Source organism: Canis lupus, chromosome 3, assembly GCF_003254725.2.
Source record: "Canis lupus dingo isolate Sandy chromosome 3, ASM325472v2, whole genome shotgun sequence".
Classification (NCBI taxonomy): domain Eukaryota; kingdom Metazoa; phylum Chordata; class Mammalia; order Carnivora; family Canidae; genus Canis; species Canis lupus.
In genome coordinates this window covers 84124573-84142875 of record NC_064245.1, presented here as the reverse complement: position 1 = coordinate 84142875, position 18303 = coordinate 84124573, and the positions used below count along the sequence as shown (strand labels likewise).

Genomic DNA, 18303 nt, shown 5'->3' with positions numbered 1-18303 from the left:
TTCTTTCTTTCTCTCTCTCTCTCTTTCTCTTTTTTTTGGGGGGGGTTCTCTTTCATTATTGATATTTACATTTTATTCATACATCATTTTCTTGATTTTCCAGGTCTTTCTTTTGTCTTTGAGCATCTTTAAGATAAGTCATTTTCAAGACTTTGTCTAATACATCCGCAGGTCTTTCTTGGAAACTGTGTTTTGGTTTATTTTTTTTCCTTTTAGTGGGTCATAGTTTCTTATATCTTTGTATGCCTCGTGATTTTTTTTGTTGAAAATTGAACATTTGAATCAATTGATGTGGTAACTCTGGAAATTAGATTGCTCCCCTTCCCTAGGTTTTGCATGGTTTTATTTTGTTTGGCTTTGTTTGGATTGCTGTAGGCAATTTCTGTGCCAAGGATAAGGCTGAGGTATAATCTTAAAGCCTTTCCAGGTCTTTTCTGAGACTAAGCCTTTTCCTGGGCATGTGTGGTGACTTTCCAATTTCTCCTATACATGTGGGTGCTCTTGAATGTCCTAATTTTTAATGTCCAACCTCAAAAGGAGGAAAATGGAGAAAAGTGAAGGGAGAAAACAAACACTCTGGTTTAAAAACCCCTGGGAAGTCACCTCAGCTGGATGAGGAGGGGCTTATAACAAAAGAAGGAGGTGCAACAACAGGAGCTGCCCACCTTTGTGTCTGCACCTATGGGATCGAAGCAGCAACCAGCAAATAGAAAACAAAGCCCTGGTGTTTGGAGGACATGATTTTTATTGCCCACCTCCCCCAACCCCCCAACCCCCACTCCTGCTCCCCCCCCCCCTCCCCAGCAGCCTGCAAGCAGCTCCAGGAACTGGTGCACAACCGCGTGCCCCCAGTAGCTGTTGCTGAGCGGAAAGCTAAAGTTGACCAAAGCCTACCACATGAGCCTTCCCCTGGAGGTTGCAAGTCTTCAACTGAATCCATAATTCCCAGATAGCTACATCAGACAGATTCTGCCAAAATAATTGCTGTCTGAGTGGGGAGACAGATTCCTGATGCTTCCTAGTCTGTCATCTTCCCAGAATCCTCCTTGCCTGCTTGATTTTTAAGAGTCTCATGAATTGTGCTGCCTCCAGGCCGACAATAACTAATATCCAGATCATGAGATACATTTAAGGTGATGGTGGTAGGGTCATTGCTTATGCGAATGTATAAAAACCTGTATTTCAAGGAGGCTTATTAATATTTGCAAGAAATACTGCCAATGTCTAGTCATATCATTGTTTTTTTATAATACGTTAAGTGACACATGACTGACAAAGAGTGTAGATGAATAGTCACAAAATAATAGCTTTGCCTTTATGGTTTATTTGCAGGTATCTTTTGCTGTTGCTTTGTTGTTGTTGGCCCATTTCTAAGGGTTGATTTAATTGAAGCATGAGCACACAATCTGTGAATCCACTTCCCACAGCTCAAATCCATGTGTTCCAAACTGTTGAAAAGTGAAATAGCCTGAGACCTCCATGGTCAGTCCCTCTGAAACCTCCTTGCCTCCACCCTCAGCACGCTTCCGAGCCTGAGAGTGCAACATGGCCAAAGAAGATGTGCAGTAAGTGTGGGCAACCTTTTTACTAAATAACACTGTGGTGTGACTTTCTTTTCATAAGACAAATACATATAAGTAGAGCTTCTAATATTGATTCAATAATCCTATCGTGGAAACTGCTAATTCAGGCCAATAGTTACATAATGGTGAAAGAGTGTCTTAGAAAAATATTTAAATTATTTGTTCAAGATTAGGTTCAACCAGCAGGGTTAGAAAGAGCCCTGCTTCAAGAGCCCTGCTTCTCTTTCTTGGCTTTCTGACCCTGTAGTAGATCTCCTTCACGGGCTGGTATTTTCCAGGAAGGTGAGTTATTTTCAGTTGAATTCTCAGGGTTTAAAGCTTTCTTTTTCAAAACTATGTTATCTTTGCGACCTAAGCAAAATATAATCTGTACAGTATAATATGGAAATGACATGCTTTTTTTGTGTGTGTTTGGTTAAAATTTGTACCACTGAAAATGGGCTCTGGCTTTTCTTTGCTGTCTTATGCTAGAACTATTCATTTTGCTATAATCAGCTCCGGCAACATTGAGAGAGCCATTTAAAATTAGTCATTTTTCCCTTCCTGAGCTTAATAGACACCTATTTATGCAAAGACAGAGAAAGGATCTTTGCATTTCCAGGAAATAGATCAGGAGACTGTGCAAATAGTGCTCCCAGACAGCACAGTGGCTAACAGAATTTTATGCCATTCAGGAAATGGGAAAGCAACATGAGCAAGGTAAAGAGCAAATTATGAATGTATTTCTCTTTCTAACAGACTGCCCAAGGAATTAGACAAAGAACATTAAACCCCATAAGAAGAATGAAGAATAATTTGACCTGTTGAAATAGTAGACCGAATCATTGGGAAATGAACAAAGTTTATCTTTAGCCATTCAGCCTTTCCCTTTATTAATAACAATCTCTAATATCTAATATTTTTACAACACTTTGCAATTTACATAAAGCTCTTCTTGTTGGTGGCACCCTCCTTCTCGCATTATCTCCTGGTCCCCGTGGGCTTTTATCAAATCTGATCAACTCATTTCCAGTAGGCAGTTTCAAATCCTTTATGGAACAAGGCAGGGTCAAATTGGGGGAAAAATCATTCAAACAAAGGTAAAAATGACTGATAATGTTTAATGCGTGACCTTTCCAGAGGCATTTGTATTTTCCGAGAAGATAAGGTCTTAGACGAATCTGTAATTTTATAAATCAGGCAGCAAGAGAGGTTCTCTGGGGGAAAGGGAGGGCATAGGACTTGCAGTGTCTTTTCTGATATTTTTTCAATGGAACAATTTAGGAAGTCATTTTGCTCTCTGGTAAGGTATGCCTCTCCCCAAGTCTATATATCTGAGAGCATATATTTCTTAGATTACTTGAATTTAATGAGAGTCCAGATTTTCAAACTGTCCAGAAATATAAACTCTCCGAATTTTAGAAACTGGAAGAATCTTCGAGTTATTTTAGCCAAACCTCTTATCTTACAGATAAGAAAATTGAAGACAAGAAAGTCTAAATCATTCTGATTAGTTAAAGCCACAAAATCCAAATGCTTTAATAAACAAGGAAGCTAATGATATGGGGACTATATTTTGAGTTGATCAGGGAAGTATCTTGAAATGTGTTATTGTTATTTAGGTACTGGTCGGGCACAGTATGCTTGGGGTTTGTTGTTGTTATTGTTCCATAGATCTAACTGAACCATATATGAGTAGTAGGAGATGCTACTATTCCGGTGTCTATCAGTGTGTTTTGACCTGGTATAATCATTACCTGTTGTCCCTAGATTAATCATTATTACTTGTGTTAAACTTTTCTAATTGTCTGTATATTCATGAAATTTAATACATAGTAGAATACTAGTAGAATACTAGAAAAGCCAACAGATTCTGTTTAATACTAGATTTTTCATCACAAGATGTCCTTCCTTAAATACAATATTGTTGAGCTGCTAGATTCTTTGTTAGCTTTACATCGTCATAGGTTTTGATGGAAAATCTTTAAAGATCTTGCTGGTTAGCAACATCATACTTTCAGATGAGACACTAAGAGCTGAGGAGCCACACACATAATTTGTAGCAGAACCAGAATGAGACCCTAAACCTCCTGAATCTGTCCAGGTCTCTGTCCACCATACTACATGGCACAATGTTACAACCCCAGAAGTTTCTGGTGGCTCCAGAAAGGCACGTCTCCCATATACTTCAAACCTAGAGAATATTAACTGGTTTGGTTCTTTTGTTGTAAGTGAAATTCTGGAAGAAGAGAAGAGACAACGCGATTCTTCTCCCAGGCTTCCTGAGATCACAGGAAATATTCACAGATAATGTGTGAGCTGCTAAGAGTTTGATTTTTCCATTTAGCTCTCTTTTGTTTTGCTTGGCCTTATGAGGAAGGAAAATGTGTAACTGAGTGATAAAGTCAATAAAATCTGAATTGGCTGTTTGTTTTATGTTTTCCTTGTTAAGTATTTCCATTTTGTGCTTAAAATTCAGAAGCTCATCTTAAATAGCAAAGGTTACATTCAAGATTAACATCAAAGAATTTCTGGGAAAATTGACTGAGAAACCGATCCTGGTCCTCTGGTCCTGGGAGGAACTGTTCTTTCTGAGAAAAGACTGATGAGTCATGCTGGTTGTAGAAGTTTGTAATCTGCCATGAAAATTGGGCATTTACGATTCAAAGATTTCCTTGGCTGCATCTACACTGAATCATCTGGAGGAATATTGGAAAAAACCAAAACACACAAAAAAACACATAGTCAATTATCTGGGTATTTTGGTTACATAATGACAAACATATAGCTGTTTGCAAGGTATCAGATGAATGTCTGAGGCTCCCTGCCCCCAGGTTCTTATTTAAATTCTAGTTGGTTCACATAAGTGTAATATTTGTTTCAGGTGTACAATACAGTGATTCAACACTTCCATACATCACCAGTGCTCATCACAAGTTCACTCCTTAATCCCCATCACCTGTTTAACCCATCCGCCTGCCCACCTCCCCTCTGGGAACCATCAGTTTGTTCTCTATACTTAAGTCCATTTCTTGGTTTTCCTCTTTTCCCCCATACTTCACCATGTTCATTTGTTTTATTTTTTTAAAATCCACATATGAATTGAAAGCATACGGTATTTGTCTTTCTCTGACTGACTTATTTCGATTCACATCATGCTCTCTAGCCTGAGATTTTTATCATCCAGATTTACAGTAATGGACACAGTCAAATTCAAACCTGTATTAGCATCAAGGAGACATTCGTTTCTACCTGAAATATAATTGGAAATTTAAGACACAGATTTTGACTATTACTAGCTTAATGAAAGAACATGGCTTCATTGAGTGGGCGATACAAAACCCATATGCTCAAAAATTCTTTGAAAGAAAAATATCATGTAAGAGGATGGACCAAAGTGATCCAGAGCAACTTTGTAATCAGAAGCCAGCATGCTGTTGGCTTAATGTGCTGTATTTTAAATGTACATGGTCAATAAGACAATTGTTGGAGACAATTCAGTAAAGTGGCAGGGTCTCTGGAATGCTAAGCCCTGAGTTCTCCCAATTACTAATAAGAAAGAACATGCACACATAACTCCCAGTTTCAAGGATTCACACTCATCTAAGAGTTCCATGAAGAAATCCCTGGTACCTAGAAAACAGGAGAAAAAACAGGATATTGTACTGAAAAGCAAGGATACACAAAAGCAGGATATTGTACCAAATGAGGGAGGCCAGTTCTTAGCCACAGCTTTTCATCAGTTTTCAGAAGCTTTACTGCTCACAGCTACCAAACATCTAACCACTAGCAGCTTGGGCTTACTCTCCTTTGGTTTTCATTTCTTCACACAAGCTATAATGACCTTTAAGTGTGTATTAATTATTTGGATGATGACTATAACTTGACGTCAATGGCTAAGAACCCTGGGTCAGCCTTGTCAAATGTCACCGCCTCTGAGATGCCTTCCCTGACCACCCAGTCCACATATCAGATGCCTCCGCCCATCACAATGTTTTGTTTTTTGGAAACAATCATGATTATCTAAAATTATCCTTTATTCTCTTTTTAAATTTGGTTACATGGTTACAGCCCATTTCCTCCATGGGATGTAAGCATTGTTAAGTCAGTTTTCCTGATGATCTAGTTCACTGCTGGATTTCCGGTGTCTAGAATGGAGCCTGACATATGAGAGACATGAAACAAATATCTGTTAAATGAGTATCTGAAAACTGAAAGCAGATGGCCTTAATTATATCTTTTTCTTTCCTTTGGAATGAAAACTAATTTCCAAGTTGCTGTGCAAAGGAGGAGCTTCTCTAAGACAAATGGAGAAATTGGAAACAGTTAAGAATGACTAAAGAACAAGACTAAATAAAACAGAGACAGATGATTGAAAAATAAGGAATAAAGTGATATGACTTTTATTATTAAATAATTTAAATGATTTTATGGGTAAAAATTCAAAAGAAGGCAAAAAGATAAAAAAGCAGAAATAAATTTGGCAAAAAATAAAAAGGTAAGGTATTAGGTGGAAGGTTTGAACTGCAGGGCTGGGATGCTGTCTGTGGTGATCCTCAAGGATGAGAATGCTGGATGAATCAGAAAGGCAGAGAATCCGGGTTCTTGACAACATAAAAAAAAACAGTGTCTGGAGACAGCCCAGATTCAAATCCTGGAAAGTCTAGACGATTCTGAGATGAGGCTTAAGGGGAATAAACATGTAAAGATCTTAGCACTGAACCTGCTTCATAGTGAGTGTTCAAAACTGTCACCTTTTATTTTGTATTTTAAATCAGTCAACAGGGTGCTAATGAGCAAAACTGTCTTACTGCCCTTCCTGTAGCCCATCAGCCACCAAGTCGCTCCTGAAGTCAAAGGAGTAGAGATATGTACAGCAAATCAGCAACTTCCTACATGCAACATCTTGTGCCATCCTTTCCGATTATTGTTGCGCATTGGAGTTTGCACTAGAACTCTACCTCTGGAACAGAAAAGGAGAATTAATATGCACAAGGATTCTAGTTATAAGCTCTGTACAGACATATGCATCTGTACAGACATGAGCCTCATCATCCAAGGCTCACCTCCATCCTGTGCTGTATTTTTACCATAATCTCTACCTACTTCTCTTATGACTCTTAACACCTGCTCTTGTGTTCACAACTTTTTCTCTTAGAGGAAATTCTTCCAAGGAAGAGGTCTGAGCTGTGTCCTCTCATCCCCAATTCAGTTGAAGCCCTTACTCCTAGTATGACTGTATTTGGAAATAGGGCCTCTAAGAAGCAATTAAGACTAAATGAAGTCATAAGGGTAAGGCCCTAACCCAATAGGGCTGGTGTCTTTATAAGAAGAGGAAGAAACACCAGAGATGCACACTTAGAGTAGAAAGGCCAGGTGATGACACAGCCATCTAGAAGCCAAGGAAGAAAGCAACCAGACATGTCAATGCCTTGATCTTGGACTTCAAGCCTCCAGAACCATCCAACATAGACTTGTGTTATTTAAGGTACGCAGTCTGGTATTTTGGTATCTTGTTATGGCAGCCTTAGCCAACTAATATATTTATATAATGGAATTGGAAGTTTGGCACTCAGCAGCCCTTCCACCTTCCAGGGTGTCTTCTTGTACTGTAGAGGCCAGAGAATTGCAAATATTCTCTCCAGTCTCAAATGTAAATTAGCTTCACTGATTAGGTGCCCTCAAGGGAAATTTAGAAGGTGGAAGTGAAGTGGAGCCATCTTCAGGCTGCTGTGGGTGTTGCTGGGACAAGCACAGTCCTGGAATGCTGGGTTGCTGTGTAGCAGCCTGCTAGCTAGTGTCCAGTCCTAGTGTGAAGGAGGTTGTGAGGCAGTTATTGTGGTGATCAAGGTAGACCCTTGATTGCCAGATGGCAGCTAAGGCAGTGTATCCTCAAACTCAACAGTTCCTAACAGGATAGTCTCCTTTTTCTTGCTTCTCCTCCACTTTCCTCTGCTCCTCTAAAAGAAGGAGGAGGAGGAGGAGGACCCGCGGGAGAGAAAGAGAGAATCTTAAGATCTTAAACAGACTCTACACCCAGGGCGGAGCCTGACATGGAGCTTGATCTCACAATCTTGAGATCATGACCTGATCCAAAATCAAAAGTCGGATGCTTAACCAACTGATGTATCCAGGTGACCCATCAGTGACTCTTCTTATTCTCATTCTGACCTCATGAAGTAGAAAGTAGTATTATCCCCATTTTTTAGATGAAAAAAACTGAGGCATAGAGAGCCTTAAAAAAGTACCCAAGATAACACAGTTAGTAAGTAAATCTTAGTATCTAAATCTAAGGACTAATGGACTTAGACCTTGACCCCCAAGCTCATGACCACTATATTCTGCTTGAATTCTCTTCTCTTGGAAGGGCCTAAAGATGAATCCCATTTAAATTTAAATCAGATTCCTCCAAATAATTTTTAAAAACTTAACAGTATCTCAGTCTTGGGGCACATGGGTGGTGACCAACTCCTGATTTTGGCTCAGGTCATGATCTCAGGGTTGTGAGATTGAGCCCCAAACTGGGCTCCATGATCAGAAGGGAGTCTGCTTGAGAGTCTCCCTCTGCCTCCTTCCCCCTCCCCTGTCTGTGTCTCAGTCTTTCTCTCAAATAAATAATAAAATCCTAAAAACAAAACAAAACAAAACAAAAACAAAACAAAACAAAACAAAACAAAAAAACACCTCACAATATCCCATTCTCTGATCAGGTCATTTAGTTACTAAAGAAAAGTATTGGGCTAACAAAAATCTTTCTAGTGAAATAAATCTCTAGGGTAGATGCCAACAAACTTGAAAGTTTAATAAAACCTATTTAAATCAAGCAATAGCTTGAAGGAATAATTGCTCTCAGATTCAAAGCTAATAATTCCCTGAATATTATTATTATCTTTGAAGTGAAGAATAGCAAACTGACCCTTAGGTGCCTCCATTTATTATTAGAGAAACATACATTTTCAAGAAGAATAGATCAAAATACTATTATTTAGCTGCAGAGTCCTACATTCCATTTTTTTTACTAATCATGTTTCTTACATTTCCAAGATTGCATCTCTAAGATTTAATAAAATCGTATTATTCTTTTAATGCGTAGAAATTAATAATGTAGGGGAAGATATTGGAAGATGCTCAGAGGAACTTCTCATAGATATGTGCAGAAATGCACAATGAATAAAAGGAAATATAATCCCCTTTTAAACTTTGTAAACTTTTTAGTCAATAGAAGTTCTCAAATTTAAATTTATCATTATTAAGAGAGAGGATTTCTGAAAACTTCTGAAGTTGTCATTTTTATCATTAGCCGGGCTTGCAAGACAAAAATGAGACCTAAACATTTTTGAGGCAAAAATCACCCTCTTTTATCCCGGAGAGGAAATGGGATGTATTAGAAGCTGGATTCAAATCCAAGCTCTGTTATGAACTTCATTGTACATTTTGACAAGGTATCTAACATTCAAGTCTTGTGGGGTTTTTTTTTGAGTTTCATTTTCTTAATCTGTAAAACTTAAAGAAAATAACCCCTACCTTATAAGGTGTTACAAAGATTAAATTAGTTAATATTGGTTTTTTCCCTCCATGTGGAATCTCTGCAGCTATGGAGAAGAAAGAAAAAGAGAGAAAGAGAGAGACAGAGAAAGAGGGATGGAGGGAAGGAAATAAAAGGAAGGAAGAAAGGAAGAAATACAGAAGAGAATGACAACAACAAACCATAGACGCCAAAAATAAACATTCTGGAATCATAAGAAAGCATGAGCTGAATTATTAGAAAATTTGGGTGTGAACTTAGTGCTTTGCCTCCATCTTGTTTTGTGATGTGGAGCAACTCTCTTAATTTTACTCTTGGAAAGAACAAATCTCACTCTTGTCAAAGGAAATTAAATTTTGGACTTCCCAGGTTTGTTCTAATTCTGCAGTCTGTGTTGCAGGGATAGAAAAAGTAATTCTTAAAATTTTTAAAAAGTTTTACATCTTTACTCATATACTGAATACCTTAAAATGTGCTCTTCGAACATCCGCATTTCCTATCTGCTTTGTTTATTTGTCTTGTTAAGTGAAGTTGTCCCAGCACATGAGTCATTTGAGATGGAAACATTGATCTGATGTAATGTGTCAAGGATATTCTTTTAATATCTAAACATACTGGAAACATCTTAAGTCACACACACACACACACACACACACACACACACACAGGAGATCTGACTAAAACATTACTGGTGAATCATAACCTCCTTTCCCTTGCCCCTCTGGACTGAAGTTTGATTTTGCCACTTTCCCTTTCTGTTAGCAGAAGTGCTATTTGACATATTTCATGTTTAGTTCTATGAATTAAATTTTGCACTGTTTTGGGACTCTGGAGAGAATATCACGTCTGCGGCCCACCAGAATGGACCACTCTGGACCCACATGACAGCCAAGGGGTACTCTATTAAGGGCCCTGGACCAGCTCAAGAGGCCAATCCCCGAGAGTGGAGTCCAACTGAGAAGGAACAAACCAGGAATAGAAGAATAAGGTGGCAGGGTAAAGGGCCAAAGTGCCCTATAAAACAGAAAGTCAAAACAGAATTGTGGTAGAGTCAGGATATTAGGGAGACAATGAGAGGTCAAAGTAGAATAGGACTCTGAGGATGCATATATGACCAGGACAAGGGCTTTTAAAGATGGGTACCTCTTTTGAGGGTTAATTTTATATGTTAACCTGGCTAGGCTATGGTGCCCAGTTGTTTGGTCAAACACTAACATAAATATTTCTGTGAATGTTTTTGGTAGATATGATTAGCATCTACAATAGTTGACTTTAAGTAAAGCAGATTGCTCTCCATAAGATGGGCCTCACTCAATAAGTTGAAGAACTTAATTAAGAGCAAAAATTGGGGTTTTCCTGGAGAAGAAGAAATTCTGCCTTAAGACTGTCACTTAGAAAGCCTGAGTCTCTAGCGTGCTCCCTTGTGGATGCTGGACTCAAGATATCAGCTCTTACCTAAATTTCCAGCTTGATGACCTGCCCTATAGATTTCACATTTTCCAGTTCCCACAATCATGTGAATCAATCTCTTAAAATAAATCTATCTCTATCTCTTACTGGTTCTGTTCTGGAGAATCCTACTGATCATATCTCTGTTGTCATTCTTCTCTAATGCAAAAATGTAAAGTTTGGAAGGCTCTGCTGGGCTGGAAGTTTGGGGTTAAAGCTGGAAGACTCCAGTCAAGAAGTTTCAACTGGAGAAAATTAGGAATCATCATTCTTTTTCTTTGACCACTTAAGAAGTACCTGCTACCTTCCAGGCACTACTTTAGGTACTAGATGTAGATTAGGTTCCCCCAGAGAAGACTCTGAAATAAAAATTTGAGTGGTCATAGGGTACTGGGGTGGGGGTGATCTTAGCAAACATATGTAGTAGAGTGGGGAAGTGAGTCAGGGAAGGGGAGATAAAGCGGTATGTTAATGAGTAGGGTACAGCTGTGGGCTGTGTGGTTCAATACTGCCGAGATTTCTGGGACAGCATGTGGTGGGGGGCATTCAGCTGTGTGCCAGGGAGTATGCTGACACCAAGGTCACACATGGTGCATTCATTATCTAGATGTGGCAGTATTTAAAACATTTTTATATTGAAATAAACAAAAGCATATTTTGGAATACACCTATCATGTCATGAATTTTTTAGATAAAGCATAAGAACTCAAGGATATTCGAGCTGAAAAACATTGTTTTATTGTAGTCTTTGTCTCTTGTTCTCTCTCTTCTCTGCATCAAATGTTTAATTCAATTTCCCATTTTTTGAGTCATGCTGTAAGTTTATTTACAAACATATCAAGTATGTTGAATTCAAGAGTTTGATCCATTTGTCAAAGAAATTGCATTTCTTAAAATATTCTTCTTCTCATCCAGCTCTTGGATTAACTCAAACATCCTTATTTCTTAAGTAGTTGGTGTCTTATTATAAAAACGGATGCAGTAAATCCAGATCCAAGTACCCAGTCGTCATAATTAGTAACCGCCACTTATTTTCACTGAAAGTGGCAAATTCTTCCCTAGTCCCTCCTCATAGTGGTGCCTGTGGACAGCAGAGGTTATGAACCTCTGGGTGCTCTGTCTCAACATGGTGCTGGTGGAAGTTCTGTGAAAGGCAGCAAGACTCAAGACAGAAGAAATGGTGGCACCACACCAAGTTCTCCTTTCCCCTTCTGAGTTTCCCACTTGAAAGGCCTCTCCTTGCCAAGACACCCACTTTGTTCTAGGGTCCATGGCTTTGCTCTTTGCAATGCCCAGAGCTTGTCTCAGGCTTAAGTCCTGGTTACAGACCTGTTGGCCCCTTCTCTAGGACCCCTCCTCTTAACAAGCATTTGCAGTGGAGCTGCTGGTTATGCACTAGAGTTCCACACTCTGTTCCTCACTGGCTCTGCTCCTGGATAACTGAGCTTGTTAACAGACAATTTTTGGTCTTCCTTCTAGGTCTATCACTTAAGCCTAATTCTCTGCATGCATCCATATGGACAATTTTTCCTTCCCCAATGGACAGAGACAGGCCCCACTGTGACCTCCAATTTGCTCTCAAGTACTTAGTATTGTATCTGTTCTATCTATCTATCTATCTATCTATCTATCTATCTATCTATCTATCTATCCATCTATCATCTATCTTGCATGTACATGTTACTATGCCTTCAAAAAAAACTGGAAAGAAAAAAAAAAAGATGGCAGGAGGTATGTAAGTTTCCTAGGAGGCAATGGAGGAAGGGTAGTACCAAACAAAGAATAATTAAAAAAGAAACATCTTGGCATGCAAGTCTGTGTGTGTGTGTGTGTGTGTGTGTGTGTGTGTGTGGTGCAATTTGGCTGGGGGAGGTGAGAAAGCAGAGCTATGATTAGAGAACTGAGGAGAAAATGAGTCAAGTAGATCCTGCTCTACTGTGTTACCTGAAACCTAGAGTGTCTGAAAAAACTAGGCCATCCATCACTTTGCAACAGTAAGCCTTTTTGTTCCAAGCAGTACAGATTGTATTAGAGAATAGGTTCTTTCTTTCTTTCTTTCTTCTTTCTTTCTTTCTTTCTTTCTTTCTTTCTTTCTTTCTTTCTTTCTTTCTTCTTTCTTTTTCTTTCTTTTTTCTTTCTTTCTTCTTCTATTTTTTTTTTTTTTTTAGAATAGGTTATTTCCCCTGCCCACTTCTGCTTGTACCATCTGAGAGAATAACTTAGAATTCCGGCAGAGTGACTTCTAGATACAGGAGGCCTTCACCAAAGTTATTAATGAACAGGGTGTTTTCGTCACAAGTCATCAATTTTTGTCTTTTTTTTAAAAAATAATAATACTTGCAAATATTCTGTTGTTGTCACATAATCTTTTACTAATAGATCTTATTTTGCAAATGGGTCAACCTTATTTATTTTTAGCTTTTAGAATGTCACGTGATACTAAGAAAATGCCACATCAATAAGTACTATAATTTAGATTCTGGATTCTGAACTTCACACAAGCAACTCTGTGGGTGATAAATGATCTGGATATTGCCCAACTCCAGTTTATTTGTGGTCTGATTGGCCTGAATGTCAGTCAGGAATGCTCACCTATGAGCGTTCATATCACGATGCCAACCTGACACTGGAGTGGTTTTGGACAATATGGTAGAATCAATAAGCCATTCTTCTTCATCTTTCTCCCAGGATTGAGAAGAAAATACCAGATCATTTCTTGCCACTGTCTTGTGGCTAGAGGTGGTCAGGCGACACAGCCTTGGGCAATAAAATGCACTGGAAAGTCTTCTTGGAGGCTTCTTAAAGAAAGAATCTTTCCTCAAAAAAAAAAGAAGTAAAAGTCATTGAGTCCTTTATTTTGTCTTCTTCCTGCCTCCCTTTGTAGGCAGCAATAGAAGGATGTCATATTTAGAACTGCAGCAGCCACCTTAAGACAGTAAGCTGAATGGTGAAGGCCAACATGCTAAGGAGGCCAGAATGGAAAAGAAGGAAGGAGCTTCAATTTTGATGATGTTGTGGAGGTGTTAAATCAGCCTTTGTACCCTCCTTTAGACCTATTGGTAATAATAAATATCCTATGATTTAAACCACTGTTACTTGGATTTTTCCCAGGAGTTTTATGTTTAACATGAAGCCAACACAGTCCCTGAGATTGTTCATGGAAACAATAGCCCAATCTTCTCCATTTATGCATAACTGCCTGGGGCCAGAGACAGGAAAGATGGAGAAATGGAGTATAGTGTAGGGCAGAAAAAATATTCCTCTTTCATTCTAGGTTCTTTGGCGGGTCTAATGATTAAACTAATATAAGATAGATTAATAGGAGAAAAACAAACAAAATTTCGTGGATAGGGGAGCCCCCAACTAGATAGGAAGACTCAAAGGTCAACTAGTCAATTGAGGCTTATTTAACAGCCTGAGCTAAGGAAAGGTGTAGGTGTTTGGGGACACAAAGGAGAGAATACCATTCAAAGGAAGGCAAAGATGTTTAGGAAGCAAAGGTTGCCTTCTTATGCAGATGAATTTCTTAGGGAAAATGATATCTTTGGTAATAGCTCTCTTCCTGGTATAGATCCCCTTTCCTATATAATTTAAGCAATTGAGGGATGCCTGGGTGGCTGAATGGTTGAGCCTTTACCTCAGGGCATGATCACAGGGTCTGGGGATCGAATCCCCCACATTGGGCTCTCTGCAGGGAGCCTGCTTCTCCCTCTGCCTGTGTCTCCGGACCACTCTCTCTGTGTCTCTCATGAATAAATAAATAAAATCTTAAAAAAATTTAAGCATTTGAGTAAAGAACTTTTCCTGAATCTGTTGGGTTTTAAATGCCTTTAGCTCAAAGTAATCATTATGCCAAAGAGACATATCAGGGTAGCAAAATCTGTTCCCCTCCAATAGCATGGTCTGATATTCAGCTTGGGCTCAGAAAAGAGGTCTGACCACCTTGTAAAGAGAGGTGGCAAGCAGAACCATAAGGGACTTTGTTCTTGAGGGGTTTTGTGAGCCTTTGGGATTCAAGCATCTCTGGGTTTTTGTGAGTATGAAAAAGCAGCACCCTGGACAGTAGCTGTGAGGCCTCAGATATCACCAGAGCAGGCAAAGCAGATCACAACCACATTTGCTCCTCAGCACAGTCGTGCCACATCCTGAGGACTCCCAGAAGTAACAGGAAGAGACTTTGATGAGGAGCCTGAGGTCCTGTGCTAGCAAATGGGGGCTAACTATCCAGGGACAGGTCACCGGTATCACAATGGATTCGTTTGTTCCCAAAGACAAGGAGGCCTATGCCATTGGTGGTACACACAACATACAAAGTACTTCTTATTTATTTTAAGTAAACTCATGACAACATACAGTTCAACCTGTTCTTCAGATACAGCGTGCTAACAGCAGTGTCTCCTGAAACAACAGCTGAACCTGTTGTAGATTGTGGAGTTTATGCAAACCTAAGTTTTGTGTGAGCTCACAGGGTGTTTTTGATGTGGTCCTCATCTTTGTTCATGTGAGGCCCCTGGTCAGTGCTTTTCCCCCCACCCTCTCACACACAGTGAAATCTGACACAATATTATATATAAAATAAATCAAAGCAGAGCAGATCCGAGAAAGGCAAGATTCAGCCCAGAACCTTACGCATGTTGGCCCAGAGGTGCCTTTGCTTTGAATTTGAGAGGATTTGGAGGATAATTTTCCTTGAACTTATTTTTACTTTTGTTTCTGTTTGTATAGTTTCAGCTACTCAGATGAGATTGGGTTTTATTTTTTTATTTTTTGAGATTGGGTTTTAAATTCCTTTTGCTATTCATCTGTTAGGTGGGGTCATGGTTCACTCTAAAATGTCAGAAATGGAGCGTTTCCCCAGTTCCCGCCCATTCTGAGTAGAATAAGGATTTCCAACGCAAAGTTCTCCTTGTGAGATGGAGATGGAACTCTGCACCTTTTGTTTCTTATACGACAACGACTTTATTCTTTTTAAAAGATTGTATTTAGGGGATCCCTGGGTGGCTCAGCGGTTTAGCGCCACCTTCAGCCCAGGGCCTGATCCTGGAGTCCTGGGATCAAGTCCCGCATCCGGCTCCCTGCATGGAGCATGCTTCTCCCTCTGCCTGGGTCTCTGCCTCTCTCTCTCTCTGTGTCTTTCATAAATAAATAAATACAATCTTAAAAAAAATAAAATTTATTCATGAGAGACACACAGAGAGAGGTGGAGACATAGGCAGAGGGAGAAGCAGGATCCCCACAGGGAGCCCGATGCAGAACTAGATCCCAGACCCCAGGATCATGATCTGAGCCAAAGGTAGATGCTCAACCACTGAGCCACCCAGGTGCCCCTAGGACAATGACTTTAGAGTAATAAAATTTCCAAATATACAGGTGGAAGTCTAAAGAAGCCCGTCTACCATTATAGCTCTTTGTGTACTGGCTTCACTATTCCTTTGAGACTGAGAATTTCTTAGGAAAAAGAAATTTCCTCACTTATTTTTGTATTCCTTGCCTTTCTTCACACAGAGCAGGTGTTCTGAAAAGTTTTGCTAAATTGAATTGGAAAAAGAGAACAGAGGGCATTCTAAAATTGAATTATAACATAACACACCTGCTTCTATGTGTGTTAGAAACAAATCTTTAATATTAGGATTCAGAATTTTTATTTTTGCTTGGGCATGTCTTCAGAATCAAATATAAACTTCCTAATTGTTGCTGTAAGACTGCAAATTGTTTTCTCCTTAGAAAAAGCTTTTAAAGCCTCTACCTATGAAAAAAAAATTGTGCTGGCCACATTCACACGTTGCTACATTTATTTACTTTCCATTCCCTTGTCAATAGCATTGGATATTATTTTTATTTACTTATCTCAATTTTAATATTTCATTTATTCATATTTTAAAATATTTAACACAAGGCACATCTGTCCTCAGAGTGTCCCCTCAGGTCAGTATTTTAACCTCTTGTTACAGATGAGAAAGCTGAAACTCTGACAGGGGAAGGGTCCCAAGGCTACATAGCAGAACAGGAGGTAGGCCATTTTGACTCCAGGTACCATGGCTTTCCTCCACTCAACAGTTTCATTTTCTTTCCTCCCTACACTTTATGAGCCTTCTCAACCTCAGCATTCTTATCTCTTGAGTTATTAACTACTTTCACCCTTCCAATCTCAAAAGAACTCCCTCCCTAGCTTTCCTTTTTTTTTTTTTTTTGTTCAAAGTGTTGCTTGTCCTGGAGATTCATGGATGGTTGGGGTGTTGGGATGGAGAGGCTGTAAAGGGTTGAGATTTACTCATCTGCAAGTTGGAGAAATTCTGAATTGTAGGGGGAATGCTTTGTAATGAAACTACATGTTTTGTGTAATGTTATTAATTGCCTTTAATTACCTTTTTCCTCCTGCCTGCCTCTTTCCAAAGTTGTTTTTAATAAATAAGCATGACCAAATGGGTTATCTGAAATCTGTATTTACCATTGCAATACTCTGAACAGTGGTATCACGAATGCCAGGGTGTTGTGCATGGGTGCCAAAGGTCCAGTCCTTTAGAATTTCTCTATGTACCTGCTTTAGTCCTTTGGTGTTCAGAAGGTACTTTCTGAACCACCAGCATCACAGTCTCCTTGGAACTTGCCAGAAATCAGATTAGCAGGCCCTACAAGGGGCCTATTGAATCAGAGAATGTGATTCAACCTTACCTTAAAGTTCAAGGTAGTCAGGGCGGGGTAGTTTTTGCAGTAATCTTGGTCTGTTTTCTTGGGCTCTTACCTTTGCTTTGCTTAAAACATCTGCACACACACATCTGAAATTAATTCTTGATCATTTTGGTGAGGTTATTCTAATGCGTATAATATTCCACAGGGATCTTTCTAGCTGCTTCTGGGAAATGCCATTCAAATAGCTAAATCTGCTTCTTCTGGTTCTACTAAAAGCCTTCGATCCGTTTTTCTTTGAAGGCAAGAACCATGTTTTGTTGTTGTTTTAAAGATTTTATTTACGTATTCATGAGACACAGAGAGAAAGAGAGAGAGAGAGAGAGAGAGAGGCAGAGGGAGAAGCAGGGGAGCCTGCTGCGGGACCACCTGAGCCAAGGGCAGCCAAGGGCAGATGGATGCTCAGCCGCTGAGCCACCCGGGCGCCCAAGAACCGGGTCTCATTTACCTCTGTGCCCACGCAGTTTCTTGTATGGAGATGCTCAAGAAGTTGAAAGCTGCATGAATTCTGGAGAAATCGCTGAATGAATGAACGCACAGCAGAGGAGGCGTCTAGGCCGTCCCCGCCGCGTGCCCCGGGACGATGGGAGTCCTCCTGGAACGGCCGGCCTGTCCACAAATCCTCCTTGCTTTAGCTTGTAGCTGCTCGACGGGAAGACGGGGTCGATGCATCCTCGCCCCAGGATCCCGGAGACCAGAGACGCGAGGAGCGGAAAGAAAATGAACGGCTGACCCCCCCCCCCCCCGCCCAGCCCCCTCCCCGGGGTTCCCGCGGCCCGAAGCGGCGGCCGCACCAGCGCAGCCTGCAAGGCCGAGCCGAGCCCGAGCCCGAGCGCCGCCCGGCGTTTCCCCGCCCAGCCGCGTGCACCGGCCCAGCGACCGCGGGGACCCGCGAGCGGCCGACGAGCCTCGGGGCTCACGAGACACCGAAGCCCGCGACCTCCGAGCTCCCGGGGCACCTGGGGCCGCGCAGCCGGCCGCGAGAGCCGCCTCTCGGGGCCATCTAGACGCGCGCCAGGGCGGGAACAATGCGAGGAAAAGCTACCACCTCCCTCCGCCCCCTCCCTGCCCCCGCCCCTC

The 18303-nt window shown here is 40.4% G+C and overlaps 1 protein-coding gene across 1 annotated transcript; it reads left to right on the top strand.

The window, feature by feature from the left end:
- Positions 1-14785: 14785 nt before the first annotated feature.
- On the top strand, positions 14786-18230 carry LOC125754704 (brain acid soluble protein 1-like). Its single transcript, XM_049107767.1, has 3 exons — positions 14786-14831; positions 16488-16546; positions 17859-18230. Exons 1-3 carry the CDS (start codon positions 14786-14788, stop codon positions 18228-18230), a joined length of 477 nt encoding a protein of 158 aa, XP_048963724.1.
- The last annotated feature ends 73 nt before the right edge of the window (positions 18231-18303 follow it).